This window comes from Anas platyrhynchos, chromosome 13 (assembly GCF_047663525.1).
Source record: "Anas platyrhynchos isolate ZD024472 breed Pekin duck chromosome 13, IASCAAS_PekinDuck_T2T, whole genome shotgun sequence".
NCBI classification, from domain to species: domain Eukaryota; kingdom Metazoa; phylum Chordata; class Aves; order Anseriformes; family Anatidae; genus Anas; species Anas platyrhynchos.
In genome coordinates this window covers 7,837,200-7,853,319 of record NC_092599.1, presented here as the reverse complement: position 1 = coordinate 7,853,319, position 16,120 = coordinate 7,837,200, and the positions used below count along the sequence as shown (strand labels likewise).

The window sequence follows — 16,120 nt, the reverse complement described above, 5'->3', positions numbered from 1 at the left end:
CTTAAAAATAAATGTGTGGTGTTCTTTCTCCTCTCAGTCGTATCACCTACCAGAAAGCCCTAATAGGCTACAGAACAGTGTGAGACGGTATTTACATCACACTTTTGAAACAGATTCAAGCAGAGCCAGCTGCCGTAAGATTATTTTACAAATATATTGCAAATTAATAAAAAGAAAATTTCACCGTCCTGTAAGTAAATTACAGTCTCCTTGACTAATACCTAGCTTGAAGCCCCGGTAAATTAGCACCTGCCTCACGGCGGTGCTGGAAAACATAATTTCGGTTTCCAGCTTAGCATTTCTTTGCCCATTTATGTTGCAGGTGTCCCCCGTGCTCCGAGCGGTGCCCGGCGGGAGCTGCCGGAGGCCGGGATGCTGCGGGGACAGAGCTGCTGCAGGTCGGGCTCTCGGCGTGAGGACAGCCCCAGGCTGTGTGGCAGGGAGGAAGGAGGGGGAAGAGCAGCCCTCTGTCGTTTTCTGTTTTTGGGATGGGGTCGCTCTGGAGGCACAGAGCCTCACGCGGCCGTAGAGGGACACGGGGGTCGTTTTGGGGCGCTCGGGCTGGCGGCGTGAGCTGCAAACCCTTGCAAGCGAAGTTGGACTCCTGAGAAACATTCCTAGTAGTAACCGGGAAGGTGGAAAACCTACCCGTAAATCCGCAGGGGAAAGGGGCGGTGTGTGAACGAGACGGTCGCATCCCCCCCCCCCATCAGTTGGGAACAGGGTTTGGGGTGAGCTGAACCGGCTTGAGGTGCTTTGCCCTATTTCTCGGACGTTTCTTTTTGTTAAGTTTCTGGGTACGGTTGGCGTTTTCCTCTGTAATCAGCTTGCTTTTGCTGGATTCATTCAGTTACGCGATAATCCAATGTTGGTAATATCTCAATTCATTACCATAATGAATCAGAAGGAAGAGGCTGATTATAAACCAGAAAGCTTCTATTTCTGTGAAATAGCTTGGCAACTGGCGCCGGGGAGGGAGGCGGCAGGAGGGTGCCGGGCACCTCGCGGGACTTGGGGACGGGGCTCGGCTGCTCGGTGCGCATCCCCAAACCGAAACCTGGAGGGACAAACGGGCGAGATTTGGGGCTGTAGCCCCTGCTCCCTGCCCTTCGCCTCCGCCTGACAAAACTTGGCAGGAGAGAAGTCAAGTTTTGTGGTGGCTCGGGTTTGTCATCCCCATGCTGGGCTCTGGGACCTGCCCTCCCTTTCTCCGCGCTTTGACGGCGTTTTGGTCCCGGCCATGCCGGGGGGGAGAGCTGGAGGTGCGGGAGGGAGCAGAGAGGTGCCAGGGGCTGGGGGTGCAATGTAAAGGGCCGGGGGGCGACACGGGGGGGTGACACTCCCCAGGGGACCCCGGTGGGCGACCCACGGGGCTGACAAGCCCGGGGAGCGCGGCTGGAAGCAGGAGGAGGAGGGCACCTGGGCTGGGGCAGGCATGTGTCAATTCAGCCGGCGTGTTGACTTAAGCGAAAGTGCTAAGCCATTCCTAAGGCTAAGTCAATACAGACTTAAGCCAAAATTGTTATTAACGAGCTCTAAGCTGATTTAAGAGCCCCCGGGCCAGCCGTGTCTACACGGGAGGGTCGGGGGCGCGGTGCCCCGGCAGGAGCCGGCCCCGCTGCGCTTCCTCCACGGGAAAACTCCCCCAAAACCCGGCCCGGCTCGGCCGCCTCGGTGTCCCCAAGCCGGGCCGGGGCCGGGACAGCCCCGGGCTGTGCAAACAGCCCCGGGGGGCCGCGGGGCCGGGCAGCCCCGCTCGGCGGCAGGGGGACACGGGCACACCGCAGCGCCTGTCCCGGCCCGGCGGGGCAGTTGAGCCCCTGCGCTCCGCTCTCTCTTTCCCCCCACCCCCCCGGCGGGGGCCTTTCTTTTCTTCCCCACCAGCTTTGAGCAGCCCTGTTTCAGATTGGCCTTTTTATGTTTGATATAAAGAATAGTTGTTGGCCAATTCCATCTTTTCAGCGCTGCTCTCCAGGCCCGGGTCCAAGCGGCTTGTCAGATGCTCATTAACTCCCCCTTTGGCTCTTTCCAGTGTGTCTCCTAAGCTCATTGTGCCAAGAACTAGCGCTTCTTTCTCTTTACACGGCTCCCTTTCTCTGCTCCATCAGGGAGACAAATTACTTTCCAAAAGGGATCGCCAGGGATGGTTTAATGAGAATTTCTCTAGGGCTGGCCGTGGAAATCAATGTAGTTAACATTCGGTGCACTTAATTGGACTTTTCTCTTCTGCCTCCTTCAAAAAAACTCTGAAGCTATCCTGTTAATCTCTCATTTGTAATCAATTGTGTTGACTAAACAAAAGTCTAGGTCGTCCTTTCTTCCTGTCCCAGACAATCCTTTGTTGCCTCTAAATGCCTCATTCTTGAGTGCTCCTGGTCGTGTAGATGGGTTCGATTGTTGACAGTTCATTATTGCGCTTTTGTCCATTTAATCTCCCTCGCTGTGTTTTGCATGTGCATGCCTTAATGAGCTCCGTTGGCAATTAACATGTTTCTAGCAGCAAACTGGTTGCTCAGACGTTTGGAGAGCGGAGTGCAGGGAAAAGGGCAACGCAGCTGCCTTTGGCTTGGTCGCTTCCCAGTGCCCGGCGCCGTGCCTGGCCCCGCCGGGACGCACCTGGGCGAGCCGTGCCGGGCTGAGCCGAGCCGTGCCGAGCCCCCCGTCCCTCCCTGAGCCCCCCCCGAGGCACCGGCACGGCTCAATCTGTCGTGTGCGCGGCTGCGGCGCCGGGAGAGGGGCTGCGTGCGGGTTTTGTGCTCGCAGTGAGGCTTGCTGGCAAGAGTGCTGAAGTGTGAGCAGTCGTGGACAGCAGAAACATCTTGTGAGGGAGAGGATAATTGGAGTCTCTGGCGTGTGTGTGTGTGTGTGTGTGTGTCTGACAGAGCCACCCTCCCCCGCCATCCGCCGCCTGGGTGTGTGCGGGGAGCCGGGGGGCGGGCAGGGCTCCCCCCTCCGCTCCCGGCCGGCCCGGGGAGCTCTGCCCGCCGCCCCCGAGAGGGCCGAGGGGACAAAAAACTCCCCCCAGGACCGGCCGGGGCTGCCCTTTGGAGCGCGCCGAGCTGCGCCGAGGCTCCCGCTGCCCCTCCGACAGCTCCGCAAACACCAGCGAAAACCCCGAAAAAAAAAAAAAAAAAGAAAACCGCATTCTTCCTCGGCTTTCGGCCCCGTCCCGCAGCCCCGGGGGTGGGGGACACCCCGCTGTCCCCGGGACCCTCCCGCACACCCCGGGGGTCCCTGGCGCTGCTGCCGCCCCCCGCACGCCCCGCTCCGTCCCCCGCACGCCCCGCTCCGTCCCGGCGGCCGCTTTTTGCTTGGGGTCGAGCTGCAGCCCCTTTCCTCGGGGACGGATCAGCCCCCTCCCAGGTCCCCAACCGCGGTGACTTACGGCGACGGGGCTTGCTTATTTTTTTTTTAATTCCTTTTTAACCCGAAACTCTCCCCAAATCTCTCTTTTTTTTTTTCTTTTTTTTTTTTCCCCCCCCAACAAACGGTACCACGGTGCCGGGCTCGCTGCGCGTCGCTTCCCGCGCCTCACCCGGCCCCGAAGCGTCAAAACTCTAACTTTTGGCACCGCCAAAATCCCAAAGCCGAGCAAGGACGAAAGCCCCGCGGTGGTCTGTGGGGCCAGCCAAGCTCTCTGGGCTCCAGCGTCGCCGCCCGGTAACGAATCCCAAAAGGCGGTGCGAGGGGTCGGCTCCCGTCCGTGCGCTCGGCGGCGAGCTGCGCTTGTCCTCGCCTCCTGCCGCGGAACGAAGCGGGGAGAGGTGAGCTCCCGGCACGGCGTCCCCGGGCACTTGGGGCTCGCTCCTTCCCCTCTTCATTGGCAAGCCCGGCCCCAGCAGCACGCACGCTCCCGGCCACCCCGGTCTCGTTTCTCCGCTAGGATAATATTGTTCCTAACGACGTGGCCGGAATAGACACTTGCATATTAAAGGTAGGGGAAGGGGGGAGCCGAGAAGGGGATATTTAGTGTAATCCAAGTGCTTGATTATCCATATTCTGATCAAAAAGAGTTTCTGAGGCCTGCTGGGAGTGATTAGATTAATGTAATGCGCTTTGAAGGGTCTGTGTTTTCTCTCTTAATTTGGGTCATTACTCGGAAAGCAAGCGTGAGATCGTTTCATCTGCATGCAGGGAAGGACGGGCACTCGGGAGCGGCCGAAACACGCCGGAACGAGCCGGGCCCTTCGGGGGGGCTCCGGGCCCTTCGGGGGGCGCCCCGGCCCTCCCCGCCGCTCCTGGGGGGCCCGGACAGCGCCGTGCCGCCCGCTCCCGGCTCGGAGCCGGGGCCGAGGAGGGAAATGAGACACCTACGAAGGGCCGGTTTATTGTCCCGGGCTAGGTTAGATATATAGATATATTCCTCACTTATTCGAGCGTACATTTAAAGTGGAGATTTACAGACACGTATAAAGAGCGCTGTCCTGGCGCCGGCCCCTCCTGCAGCTCGGGGGGCTCCTCGTATGTACAGCTGCGGCCCGGGGCCGATGGCTGCCGGCGGCTGAGCTCGCTGGGGAAGAGACAGAAGCAAAAGGCTGGCTCGGATAAATAGTGCTGGCCCGGGGAGCGGGGCCGAGAGGGGCCCTTAGCTCTGCCCGCTGCGCGCAGGGTCCCGGGGCGGCGGCGGCGGCGCGCTGGAGACGCTGTCGTGCAACTTTCGGACGTGCTTCTTTAAATCAAAGTTTCTGCAAAATCCTTTCCCGCAAGTGACGCACGTGAAGGGCTTCTTGTCGTTGTGGGTGTGCATGTGGAAAGTCAAGTTATAGATCTGGTGGAAGGCTTTGTTGCAAATCGTGCACTTGTACTGCTTCTCGCCGCTGTGGGTCAGCTTGTGGTTCTTGTAGTTGCCTGTGGGAGAGGAGAGAGGGGGACGAGGGGGTTACCCGAGGGTGCCCGGGCACACAGGTGAGGGGGGGGCGGCAGGAAGCGGCCCCCAGCTCCCCCCGGCCCCCTGTCAAAGCCGCTCCGCATCACCGCGGGGCAGCGCGCAACCGGCACGGCACAAATGAGGGGCAGGGGCGGCGCGGTGACCCGCGGCAAATGGAGGGCCCGGGATTAGGACCGGGGCCCGGCACCTCTCATTTAAAAAGCATTTATAGGGACGAGCCGCCGGCGGGCCCTGGCGATGCGGCCCGGGGCTCGGGGAGAAAGTAATTGGGAACGGCGGCGGCGGCTCGGCCCGCGCCCCTCGCATCCCCCGGCCGGGCAGGGCTCGCCCCGCTTCGTCCCCATAAGGATGGGCGAGGGGACCCGACCCCGGCCCGGCTCGGCTCGGCCCGGCTCACCTTTCTGGTGGAAGCCCTTGCCGCAGAACTCGCAGACGAAGGGCTTGTAGCCGGCGTGGATGCGGATGTGGGTGTTGAGCGTGGAGCTCCTGTTGAACGCCTTCCCGCACTGGTTGCACTTGTGGGGTTTCTCCTGCACCGGGGGGCGAGAGGCCCGTTAGGGGGCTGCGGGGAGGGGTGCAGGGGGTTGGGAGGGAGGGGTAACCGCCCCCCCCGCGGCCCGGCTGCCCCCCACCTACCTGCGTGTGGATGATTTTGTGCCGGCACAGGGTGCTGGCCTGGCGGAAGCCCTTCCCGCACACCTTGCAGACGAACGGCCTGGCCCCCGTGTGCACCGGCATGTGGCGGGTGAGGTTGTAGTGCGCGTTGAACACCTGCGGGAAGCGCCGGCACGGCCAGGTTAGGACCTGGGGGGGGACACACACCTCTCCCACCTCCCCGTATCCCTCTCCTCAGAGCCTCGTCTCCCCCCGGGAACCCTTTTCAACCCTCTTTTTACCTTGCCGCAGACCTCGCAGGTGAAGTTCTTGGGCTTGCCCTCCGCCGCCCCGCCGCCTCCCAGCTTGGCGTGGCCTTTGGGGGGGCCCCCGCGCTCCGCCGCCTCCTTCATCACCTGGTCCAGGTGGCCGGGCAGCCTCTCCTTGTGCGCCAGGGGGGGAGGCGGCGGCGGCAGCTTCTCGGCCGCCAGCCCCGCCAGCTTGGCGTTTTCCAGCAGGAAAAGCTTCTGGTGAGCGGAGAGCCCCCCCGGCGGCGGGGCGCCCAGCAGGCCGGCGGGGAAGAGCTGTCCGTGCAGCAGGTCGGCCGGGTGGTACGCGGCGTCCAGGTAATTGAAGTAGTAAAGGGAGCGGGGGGCGGCCGGCACGGCCCCCGCCTGGTGGATGACCTGCGGCTTGATGAGCCGGCCGCTGGGCTGGCCCAGGGCGAGCTCTGCCTTGCAGCACACGCCGCAGTTGGCTTTGCAGAGCCCCCCGCCGCCCCGCAGGCTGCTCTTCCACAGCTCCGAGTAATTGAGGAGAGTCTTGGAGGGCACCTCGTAGCCCAGCGGCGGGATGGGGATCACGCAGGGCAGGGGCGAGCACAGGCTCAGCGGCTTCTTGCCCGGCTCCGGCTCCGGCCCCGGGCCGCCTTGCCTCTGCTCGAAGGCCGGCTTGGGTTCCGACGTCTTGGCCATGATCCGCTCGATGGAGAAGGCCAGGCTCTTGGAGGGGTTAGCGGCGGCGGCCCTGCCGTCGTGCCGGGGGCAGGAGGAAGGCATGACCGTCTCCAGCGACCCCGAGCTCGCCATGGCGCTGCGCCGCCCGAGGACTCGGGGTGAGCAGCCGCTCGCTCCTGCGCTCGGCTCTGCATTCCAGAAAAGCCAGGAGACAAATCAATTTAATAAGCACCTTGTTCTTCCCCCCCCTCCTCTCCCGCCCCCCCCCCCCCCCACCGGCACCCCCTCCCTATTTACATTCAAATGAACATATCCCAGAACAATGGCACGTAGGGTACCAGATTACTGCTCATTAAGCGGAACGCGCTAAAGTAACATGCGAGCTAGACCTTGTTAGTATTTAAAAGAAAAAAAAAAAAAAGGGGGGGGGAAGGAAAGGAAAGGGGAAAAAAAAAAAAAAAAGAAAAGAAAACCCTCCCCCAGGCATTGCCACCCTGCCCAGCCCCGCCGATGGCTGCGGGAGACGCCGGGGCGGGGGGCACGGCGAGGGGCAGGGGGTCGCCGCGGGACCGGTGGCCACTCACCTACCTAGCCGTGGCTAGCGCCGGCGAGACGCATCCGAGCAGCGCGCTGCGGCCACAGTCACATTTTGACGGCAAACATCTTCCCGAGCGCCAGCTCCCCGTCTCGTACATTTAAGGCTGACATCACATGAAGTCACTCGGAGCAGAATGACACGGGGATGCCACCATGGAGCTTCCCCGAGCCCCGGCGCCGGGCTGGAGCGCGGTGGGCTGGGGCAGGGAGAGGAAGAGGAGCCCCCCCCCGCCCCCTCCACGTACAATTTCCTTCCAGTTTAAGACGCACAAATCGCTCGTGTGCGAGCTGTTTTTTTTTTTTCTTCTTTTTTTCCCTCTCTCTCTCTCCCTTCTTAAAAAGCAACTTGCAAAGCAGAGGAATCGTTTTGCATGTGGCAAATTAGAAGGCAAGTGCGATTCACAAGTTGGGTGGAAAAGAGTGCTCCAGTTCTTGCTGGGGTTAGAAGAGCCACTCGGAGTGAGCGTGAGGATTTTTTATTTTTTTTTTTTAAGAAGGGGGAGAATGATTTTTTTTTTTTCCTAAAGCAACTACCACGCAACCATGCTCGAGTTATTTTGGCAACCCATCTGCAATCAGCTCCGTTGCAACCGAGCTGGAAGATAATTAATAAATTGTCACTTATCTGCGAGCCTCCCCAGCATGTATAAATTAATAGCCAACCCATTAATTAGGACAGTGTATTAATGTTAATTAAACTAAGTTTAATTCCACCCCCCTCCCCTCGCAGGGTAGCTGGTGATTAGCCTTAAATAAACGCGGAGGGAGTCGAGTCCGGGGCTGGGTTTTCTTGGAAAAAAAAAAAAAAAAAGGAAAGAAAATGGGGAGAAAAAAAAAAAAAAAGGCAGCCGAGCGCTGCGATCGGGAGTTTTGCGGCTTGTCACCCCGCGAGCTGCCCGCTCCTCCGGCCGTGCGGGCGGGCGGCTCTCCCCATCTCCCGTCCCCTTTTCATCCTTTTCGTGCCCCCCTCCGGCTCCCCCCCCCCTTCTCCAAACAGGAGGCTCCGCATTATCGCGCCCGGGTGCCGGGGTTTCTCCCCTGCCTGCCTCTAATTAAAACGACTTGGTGCGGGAGGGGAGGCTTCGCAGGCAGCTCAGCTGCGGGGACGCGGTAATTGGGGGAGCCCCGTGCCCACCTGGGTTTTGGGGGGGCCCGGCCGCCGCCCCTCTCCTGGCCCCATTCACCCCGAGCAATTTTCCCCGGCGATTCAGGGCGCTCGCTCCTTTCACTCGGAGCCACTATAGCGCTGCGTGAACCTGGTTTTGTGCGTCCCTAAAATAAAGGGGAGGATTAGCCGGGGGAGGCGGGGGAGCGGAGGGTTTAAGATTGAGCCTGGCCAGAGGTAAAGCAAGCAATGAAAAGGCCCCGATATATTATTATTTTATTTTTTTTTCCGCCTCCCTAGCACGCCTAAGAAAAGTTTGGAGGAATTCGGCGGTTTTGTGCGGCGCTGACAAAGCCGCGCCTCCTCTCCCCGCCGGGGCAGCTCGCCGGCGGCTGTTTGCAGGCAGGCTTTGTCACCTGCGAACCACAACACGCTGCCGAAACTAATTTGGGAATTTGGGGGAGCCACGGAGAAGGAGGAGGGAGCAGCCCCCCCCCCCCCCCTTCTGCGCCGCGCTCCCACCGCAGGTGGGCTCCGGGGAGGGGGACCCCCGGCCCTCGCCATCCTCCCAGCGGGGCAGCGAGGGAACCCCCCCCGCTTTTGGGGAGCTGGAGGGGAGGCGATGCCGAGCGCACCGGCACGAAGCACACCCGGGGTTTGGCTGCCGGAGAGCCCGGCCGAGCCGTGCCGAGCCGAGCCGTGCCGAGCCGGGCAGCGGGCAGGCGGCGGCTGGGCTCCCCGCTCGCTCCCGGGGCTCGCCGGCTTTAGCAAAGTATTTAATTAGCCTCCACAAACTTCTTTTTCCTCGCCTGCAGATTATACTGAGTGGAGGGTTGGGAACTATTTTACACCTTGCCACTCACATGTTAATTAATCTCTATCTAACCCTAATTGCAGTTTATTCAAGCACCGCTCAACAGCTCACCCACACAATAAACACTGGGGCTGCTTTTATCCATATTACTCCCCGCTCACACGTTGAGTAATTAACTCCAGTACCAACTAATAGTGCAAACAAATATTTTCTGTAAACGAGATGATTTCGGGCGGGATAAAAGAGGGCTGCGGAGCCGGGGCCGGGAGCTCGCTGCCAGCATCCCCGCGCCGCCCTCGCCCTGCCCGGGCTGCCGATGCTTGGCCCGGCTGCTTTCTGGCCCGGACCAGGGGGGTCTTGCAGACCCCCGGGAGGGGCAAGGATCCTCGGGGAGGACCCCCCAGCAGCAGCCCCAGGGCCTCCTCCTTCCCACGGCCCCGCAGGGAGCCCCCCCGTGCCCGGGTGCATCCGTGCTTTGGGCTGGCGGCTCCGAGCCGCCCGGCGGAGCTCAGGTTTTAATTGAAATCGCAGGTTTGGGCACAGCTGGGGGCTGTCTCTAGCGATCCCGCTTGTGCTGTGCCGGCAAGCGTGGTGGAAATGACTGGGTTTGGGACGGCTGCCCCAGCCGCAGCACTGCCCTGGGAGCTTCGGGATGGGGCTTTGAGAGGTTTTGGGGCGATTGGGCTGGAAGCCTTCGCCCCCCAGCTTCCCCCCCCGGCATTTGCGGCAGGGAGATGCTCCCAGGGCCGCTTTTTCCTGGCAGCACCGTGCCGCAGAGCCGCTCGCAGCGCACCCGTAATCACTTCTGCAGGTTTTTCTTCATTTTTTCCCCCCAAAAAACGAGTCCGGGTGCCCGTCCCGACAGGACTCCCCGATCCCTTGCGCCCCCCGCGTTTCCTCCCCCCATTTTTTTACCCCAGCGCCCACCTCCACCTTGGGCACAAGGCGCACCCGGCGACCCCAGCCCCAAATCCTCCCGGGGCGCTGATATCGAAAACCAGCCGGGGTTCCCCCTCCAGGCTCCGATAACCGGACCCCCGAGCCAGGGGGCTCCCGGGGGCCGTGCCGCAGCCCGGAGTGGGGGTTTGGGGCTGTGGGGAGGGGGCCCGGACCCGCTGCCCCTTGCCACCAGCCCCAACGGGGCGGCCGGGAGCTGGGCATTCCCCCGGTGCTCAACGAAATCCCTGTCCCGCACGGGTCCCCCCATCCCCGGGTCCCCTCGGCCCTTGTAGGGGGCACTGGGCGGCTGTGGGGCGCCGGGAGATAACTTTGGGCTCCTCCTGGTTATTTAACGTGGCAGCTGCTTAAACTCCCCAGTGGAAGCTGCCGAAAGTTGTTAGCGTTACGCTGCGGTCTCCCTCCCTCCGAAATGGTGGCTTTGATTTCTGTGCTGCTTTCTTTTGTATATCCATGTGTGTATATAAAATGCATTTTTTTTTTTTTAATATCAGAAGTTGAGGGGCAAGCGGGTGAACCCAGGCAGTCAGGATGGGGCTGCCTCTACAAGCCAGGGGCGGCTTCAGGAGTGGGGTCGTGGTGCTTCCTGATCTCTGGCCCCATGACCAAGGGCTCAGGGCTGGCTTGGAGCAAGGCGGCGACTTGGGCAGCCCGAGGTGTGTCTCTGCAGCTCAGTTTGCAGCCCTCAGAAACGCTCTTTTTGGACAAAATGGTGAGCAACGAATGGGGAAACTGTGAGAGGAAGATCTGGGGTAAGGCAGGCTGTTACCTCTTTGCCTGCTTCCTCTTTGAAACCGCGGTACCTTGTGTAGCAGGGGCAGCACACAGCCTTCCCGGGCTGTCCTCCCATCCTGTAGGGCCCTGAGTTTGGTGGGATGACCCCACAGGATCCTTGGGTCGCTGGGGTGACCCCGCTGCCACCACTGTGCCGCTGCAGGCTGAGGCCACCTGGGCTGGAGCAGAGGCGCCGAGTCCCTGCAGACTGTTGTTTCAGCCCGTTCACTGACTCATGCACACATCACTGCGTATACGTAGGCAGATATATTTTTTTTTAATTATTTTTTTAAGAAAAATAAAAATTGGCGTATTGAAGCACTGTACTGTGGAGCTAGGTTTTGGAGCACTGAATGGGGCCCGGAGCAAACACAACGGGATTTTGGGCACGCAGTGGCCCAGTGTCCCTGCATGGCTCTGCTGTGCAACTCTGTCAGTGATGGCAGGGGCAGCACTGACATTTTTAACCCGTGTCTCATTTTAAGAGCCTGAAATGTTTGAAATGTAGCCGTACTGAAGAGCAACCAGTAAGGCTCCGTGGCACGAGCTGCCCGAGGAGTGCCTCGATGGCAAGCAGGCTGGTTTATGTAAGTCTGAAAACGGCACCTCCTTGCTTGCCACGTCCCTTTCTGTGCACGCAGAGTCCTGCAGAGCTGCCAAACAGAAGCAATTGAATGAACTCTTTTCTCTGCTCATTCTTCCTTCCGCAGCTCGGAGAAAGTGAGCCAGAGCCTATTCTGGTTTGCCTGTCAACAGGAATGGCAGCGGATGGCTCCGTCCCCACCGGGCTTTGTGCCCCCAAGGCGCTGCCTGCCTGCGAGGCATGGCAACCTCACCAGAGAGACCAGGTCCTGCTGCTGGACCGCTCTGGTCTGGGAGTATTCAAGAGTCAGCAGGGTCCTCATCTTACCCAAAGCCCCTCGGCCACCAAGGCAAGTGAGAAAATGCTGAAGGGGCGGCTGCAGTTCTCCTGCCTCGCTGTTGGAAGCAGCCAGTCTTCGCGTCGCAGCGATGGAGCGATGCGGTGTTTCGTTGCTGAAAACCAAACCCGAGAGATGTCCCTTCTTCCTGGTTTGAGGTGGTGTACTTCTTCATTTTGAAAGAGTGGGAGCTCTCAAGTTTTTCTGGTTTTGTTGTGTGTTTTTTTCTTTTTTTTCTTTTCCCCCTTATTTTCTATTTAGGAGAAAAGGTGGGAGGAAGTAGAGAAGGAGAATATAATGGGGGGATGGCCTTGTTCTCACTTTCCTACTGAAAACATTTCAGAAAAAGGAGCAAAAAGCAGTGAAAATGGGTAGAAGCCCACTTCAGTTTTGCGTTCCCATTCCTTCCCTTTTTTGCTTGAAAGAAGGATGGCCAAAAAAAATAAGTGGGACAAACCCCACGTGTTTTGAATTATTCTCTTCTTAATGAGTTAGAAAAACATCTCATTTCCAAAAGTATGTGCTTTTTCCGTGAAAAAAATCAAATAGAGGAAGAACCTTTCCAAAGCCAATACCATTTGCCATTCCCAGTCATTTTACAACTCCCCACTCAGTGTTTTGCCATTTTTCTGGCTATGCCACGGCTCATATTGTTTGATGTTTGCATTTATCTTTGCTTGAAGGACATCATTTTTGTAGACATCTTTGTTCTCTGCAGAACAGGACTCCGCGGCGGTCTGCAAGGTACTGGGGGAGCAGTGGACGGCAGCACGTCACCTCCTTCCATCAGGACAAACCAGAGCCCCTCAATGCAAGAATCCCTTTTTAATTTTTTCATTTTATTTTGTATTTTTATGATTTCAGCCCCAGAAGATGCGATCTGAAAGAACCACTAAAAAATCCTCCCAACGATCAGAGCCCAAACTAAAAAGCCAGACCTAGTTCTTGCAGGAAAAAAACTTCCATGCGCGACCCAAGTATTCCCTGAATGTTCAAGAACACCCACAAATTCTATAAAAATAGCTGATAATTTATTTATTTGATTTAATTATGAGCCTAGCTTGTGATTTTGGGGTGGGGACGGGGGTGGGGCTGGAGTTAGTGATGCTGAAAAAACACTTTAGAGAGAAACCCAGGCGAGTCGTCAGCTCTGCGGTGCCGGCGAGCTGCCCGGGCTCCTCCCGAAGGCACGCAGAGCTTTGTGGTGCCCACCGAGGGCCCTCAGACCCCTTGGGTGAGGAGGTGGCCACTTCTGGGTGAAGCTACGTGTCTTTGGTCCCACGGTCTGTGGATGAGGCTGGTGTCCCGTGGCCGGCATGCTTTCGAGGGACGGGCTCATCTGTCCCTGCTGGTGTTAGTGAGGGTGGATGCATGGCAGCGAGCATTAGCCCACTGGGCTGTGTGGCTGGATGAGCCCTGGCACTGGAAGGGGGCTGTGGGACATGTTCCTGACCCTTATGGGAGGGTCTAGAGAGGGTCAGGGTACCGTGTGCTCTGCCCCCAGCATGTCACGGGACCAACCCCTCAGTCCTCGCTGGTTCAGCGGGATAGGAAGAAATACCAGGCTCAATATCTCATCGGCATTCCCAGCCCTGTTCACTTCAAGCCTCCGAGCTCCTTCTCTCCTCCTTCCTTCCTTCCCCCAGGCTCTCCTGTCCAGCTGAAAGCCGGCGACAGGCCCCGACATCAGCTGCTTTCGGAGCCCCCTCTCTGCCGAAAGCGCTCCTAAATGGTGCGGCCTTTGTTCCCCCCAGCTGTCGCATCCTCCGGGATCGGCAACAAGTCCTCGCTTTGCAGACCCCGTCTTGTCAGTCCCCAGGCTGATCTGACCACCTGGTTTGTTTTTGAAGCGAGCGCTCGAGTCATAACATTTCTGTTTATTTCAACAACTGTATTCCTTGCATAGGAAATGAGCCAAGATGGTCTAAGGCGGGGAGAGCGACGCATGTCGTGGTTGTAATTGCTTTTGCTCTCCCAATATCAAATTTTACGGTATAATCAAAATCTTATTTTTGTACTACTGGACTCTGTTATTGACTTAATCTTCTTAAGTGCTCCTATTATTCCAGTGATTTCATCGTTGCATGTTGATTTTAATCTTTTGATCTCCATATTAGCTACTGCCTGCAACTAATTTGTTGCTCAGTGTTTTTCTTTGTTTTGACCTGTGAGGCATTTTCCTCATGGCACACAACTCTGCTGGCAGATTGCATATAATCTCTGCACTTTTTTTCTCCCATATTTTGCATAGTTACAACAAATGCAGATTTACAACTTGAAACGGAATATGTATCTTCTGGGGAGGCTGAGCAAAATGCCACTTAGCGCCTTCAGCTCGGGAGCCCGAATGCGCTCGACCAGAGGAAATGCCACCGGACGCAGCTCACCGGAGAGAGGTGTCGCTCAGGCTTCCGAGCCAAACAAGTTCAGAGCTGTTGGCACCTGCAGTATTTGTAGCTTAAATCATACGCAGTCAGGTACCAAACAGTTTCTGGAGGCATTGCAGGGTGAAGAGGAGGAAGGCTGGTTTTTGTGAATGGTTTAGCTGGCCTCAGCTTGGCATGGTGGAGGCTCTGTTGCATCCTGACACCACGGAGCATTTTTTACAATAAAAACTGGTGGCGGTGGTGCTGGTGCAGTCTTGAACTTCACAAAGTGCAGAGGGTGAGATACGGCTCAGCTGTGTTTCGTTTGGCCGCTATACCAGCCCTTTTCCCTTGGTAGCTGCTGGTTTAACCTGTGCTGGTTTACTGGGGGCTTTGTTTGCTTTAGCTTCTTCTTTTAAAGCTTCGAGGAGTAATTTTTGCCTTAGGTTTGCCGTGACTTTTTTTTTTTTTTTAAAGAACACAGACTGAACACTGACAAAATCATCTTTGCTTTGCTGCATGCCTATTTATGCTTCTGAAACCAAATTGTCTCCTAATATTTTTGACGTTTTGGTCACCAGAGAGGCAGAAAAGCAATTTCTAAGATGCCTATGGGCCAGGAGACATGCTTTACAGCAGAGGGGAAAGAATCTGTTAGTTGCTGAGATATAAAACAAATTGGATGAACAGCTGCTGACACTTGTCAGTCAAATAGTTGATAGCATTTTCAGTCTCCATGCCACATGCTTTAAGTAAGTCTGTCAAAAAAAGGATATTTTCGCTGGACTTCCCTGTAAATATGAGAGAAGTTTTGGCCTGATCTATCATTTAAAATTTTGCTGGCAGAGGAATGAAATTTTCCTCTTTTCCCCAAACTGATTGACATAACTGTACTGGCAGATCCTTCATCTAGGTGCAGTTGTACTGGCAGGAAGTCCTTTGACTGTTGGAGCTCGTTCCACTGCAGCAGCGGGTTGAAGTGAAGCCGGCAGCAGCTTCAGCAGAGGAGACCTTTGCGGCTCCTCGGCAGGGTTTGCCAGAGCGCTCCTGGCCACCAGCAAACCCTTTCAGAAGCTGCCCGAGGTGTAGCTTTGCCCTACGCGAGCCCGAGCCCCATCCAAAGGATATCATGTGGCTGAGGGGGCTGTAAACCCAGATTTGTGTTGTTCAGGCAGCACCAGACCATTTGGGGTGATTCCTGCAGGATTTAACCAAGAGGGCACTCGGTGCTCCTGGTGCAGCACCCACAGGGGACGGGGTCAGGCTGCCAGCACCACGTAACCATCTGCAGGGGGGCTGGGGGTGCACCAGGCTCCTTCTCTTGCCTTCATGCTGCAGGACTGGGAGGTTCAATCCTGCCTTGCAGCTTCGCTTGTGCACGAGTTCTTCACACCAAAGTTTGTAACTCGACGCTCATTTGGGTCCAAACTCCCAAAAAGAAACGATCTGCCTACTGCTGCCTCTCTTAGGACACGCGGTCAGGCCTGGCAGAGCCTCAGGGCTGTTACAGAGTCCCTGAGCTGCTTTGCTGGGGTCTGAGGCCATGTGAAAAGCTGTCACGGGCTGCAGGGTCGCTGCTGCTGACAGGGAAACTCCGAGGAGCGCGGCCGTCCCCGCCGCTGCAGGGCGGCACCTCGGCGTGCTGGTGGTGCGCCGCCAGGGCTCAGCTCCCGAAGGCTGCGCCCACACGGCTTCATTCAAAAAACTGAGCAGGGCTCACTATTTTGAAAGGTGGCAGGTGGAAGTGGGCTGTGTTTTCACCCAATAAATATTTCATGTTAAAAAAAAAAAAAAAAAAGGGGGAGCCTGTTCCAGAGCGGAGTCAAGCTGTTTCTCTAGCTCTGCTCTGCCTGACGGGGAGCGGAGCTACCAATTTGGGTTTTCCTCGGTGCTTTTTTGCTCCCACCCTGGTGCCCACCCCAGCTGAGGCTTTCCCAGTGCCCTCCTCTTGGAGGTGTTGCAGGTCGTATCTGTGTCTGGGGCAGGAGAGGGAGAGGAAGATGAGGATGTGAGCGTGCATATGCATAGCTCAGGAGCCTGGCTTCTGGTTGTGGCTGCAGGCTCCAAGCACAGAGATGTCGGGATATAGGAATTCTTTATATATATCCCACCGACAGGCCTGCAGAGGCACCTCCCCTGGTCTCAGAGG

At 57.6% G+C, this 16,120-nt stretch overlaps 2 protein-coding genes across 5 annotated transcripts in view; one reads left to right on the top strand and one right to left on the bottom strand.

Annotated features, from left to right (window-relative positions):
- CEP15 (centrosomal protein 15) overlaps positions 1-15,769 on the top strand; it is a 30,232-nt gene extending 14,463 nt beyond the window's left edge. For all 3 annotated transcript variants that reach the window (XM_072044202.1, XM_072044203.1, XM_072044204.1), the window contains exons 4-5: positions 11,396-11,763; positions 12,329-15,769. In XM_072044202.1, the coding sequence (XP_071900303.1) occupies positions 11,396-11,763; positions 12,329-12,434 (474 nt within the window). In that variant the 3' untranslated portion in view covers positions 12,435-15,769. The remainder of the gene's footprint in view (positions 1-11,395; positions 11,764-12,328) is intronic.
- On the bottom strand, positions 3,471-7,997 carry FEZF2 (FEZ family zinc finger 2). 2 transcript variants are annotated; one of them, XM_027467986.3, is made up of 5 exons: positions 7,027-7,997; positions 5,785-6,626; positions 5,525-5,659; positions 5,286-5,418; positions 3,471-4,848 (listed from the first exon to the last, which is right to left on the bottom strand). In XM_027467986.3, the coding sequence occupies exons 2-5, from the start codon at positions 6,568-6,570 to the stop codon at positions 4,586-4,588; spliced, it is 1,317 nt and encodes a 438-aa protein (XP_027323787.1). In that variant the 5' UTR covers positions 6,571-6,626; positions 7,027-7,997; the 3' UTR covers positions 3,471-4,585. The 2 variants fall into 2 exon arrangements, with proteins under 2 accessions (XP_027323787.1, XP_027323788.1); XM_027467987.3 differs by lacking the exon at positions 7,027-7,997 and having other exon boundaries at positions 5,785-6,707.
- Positions 15,770-16,120: the final 351 nt, after the last annotated feature.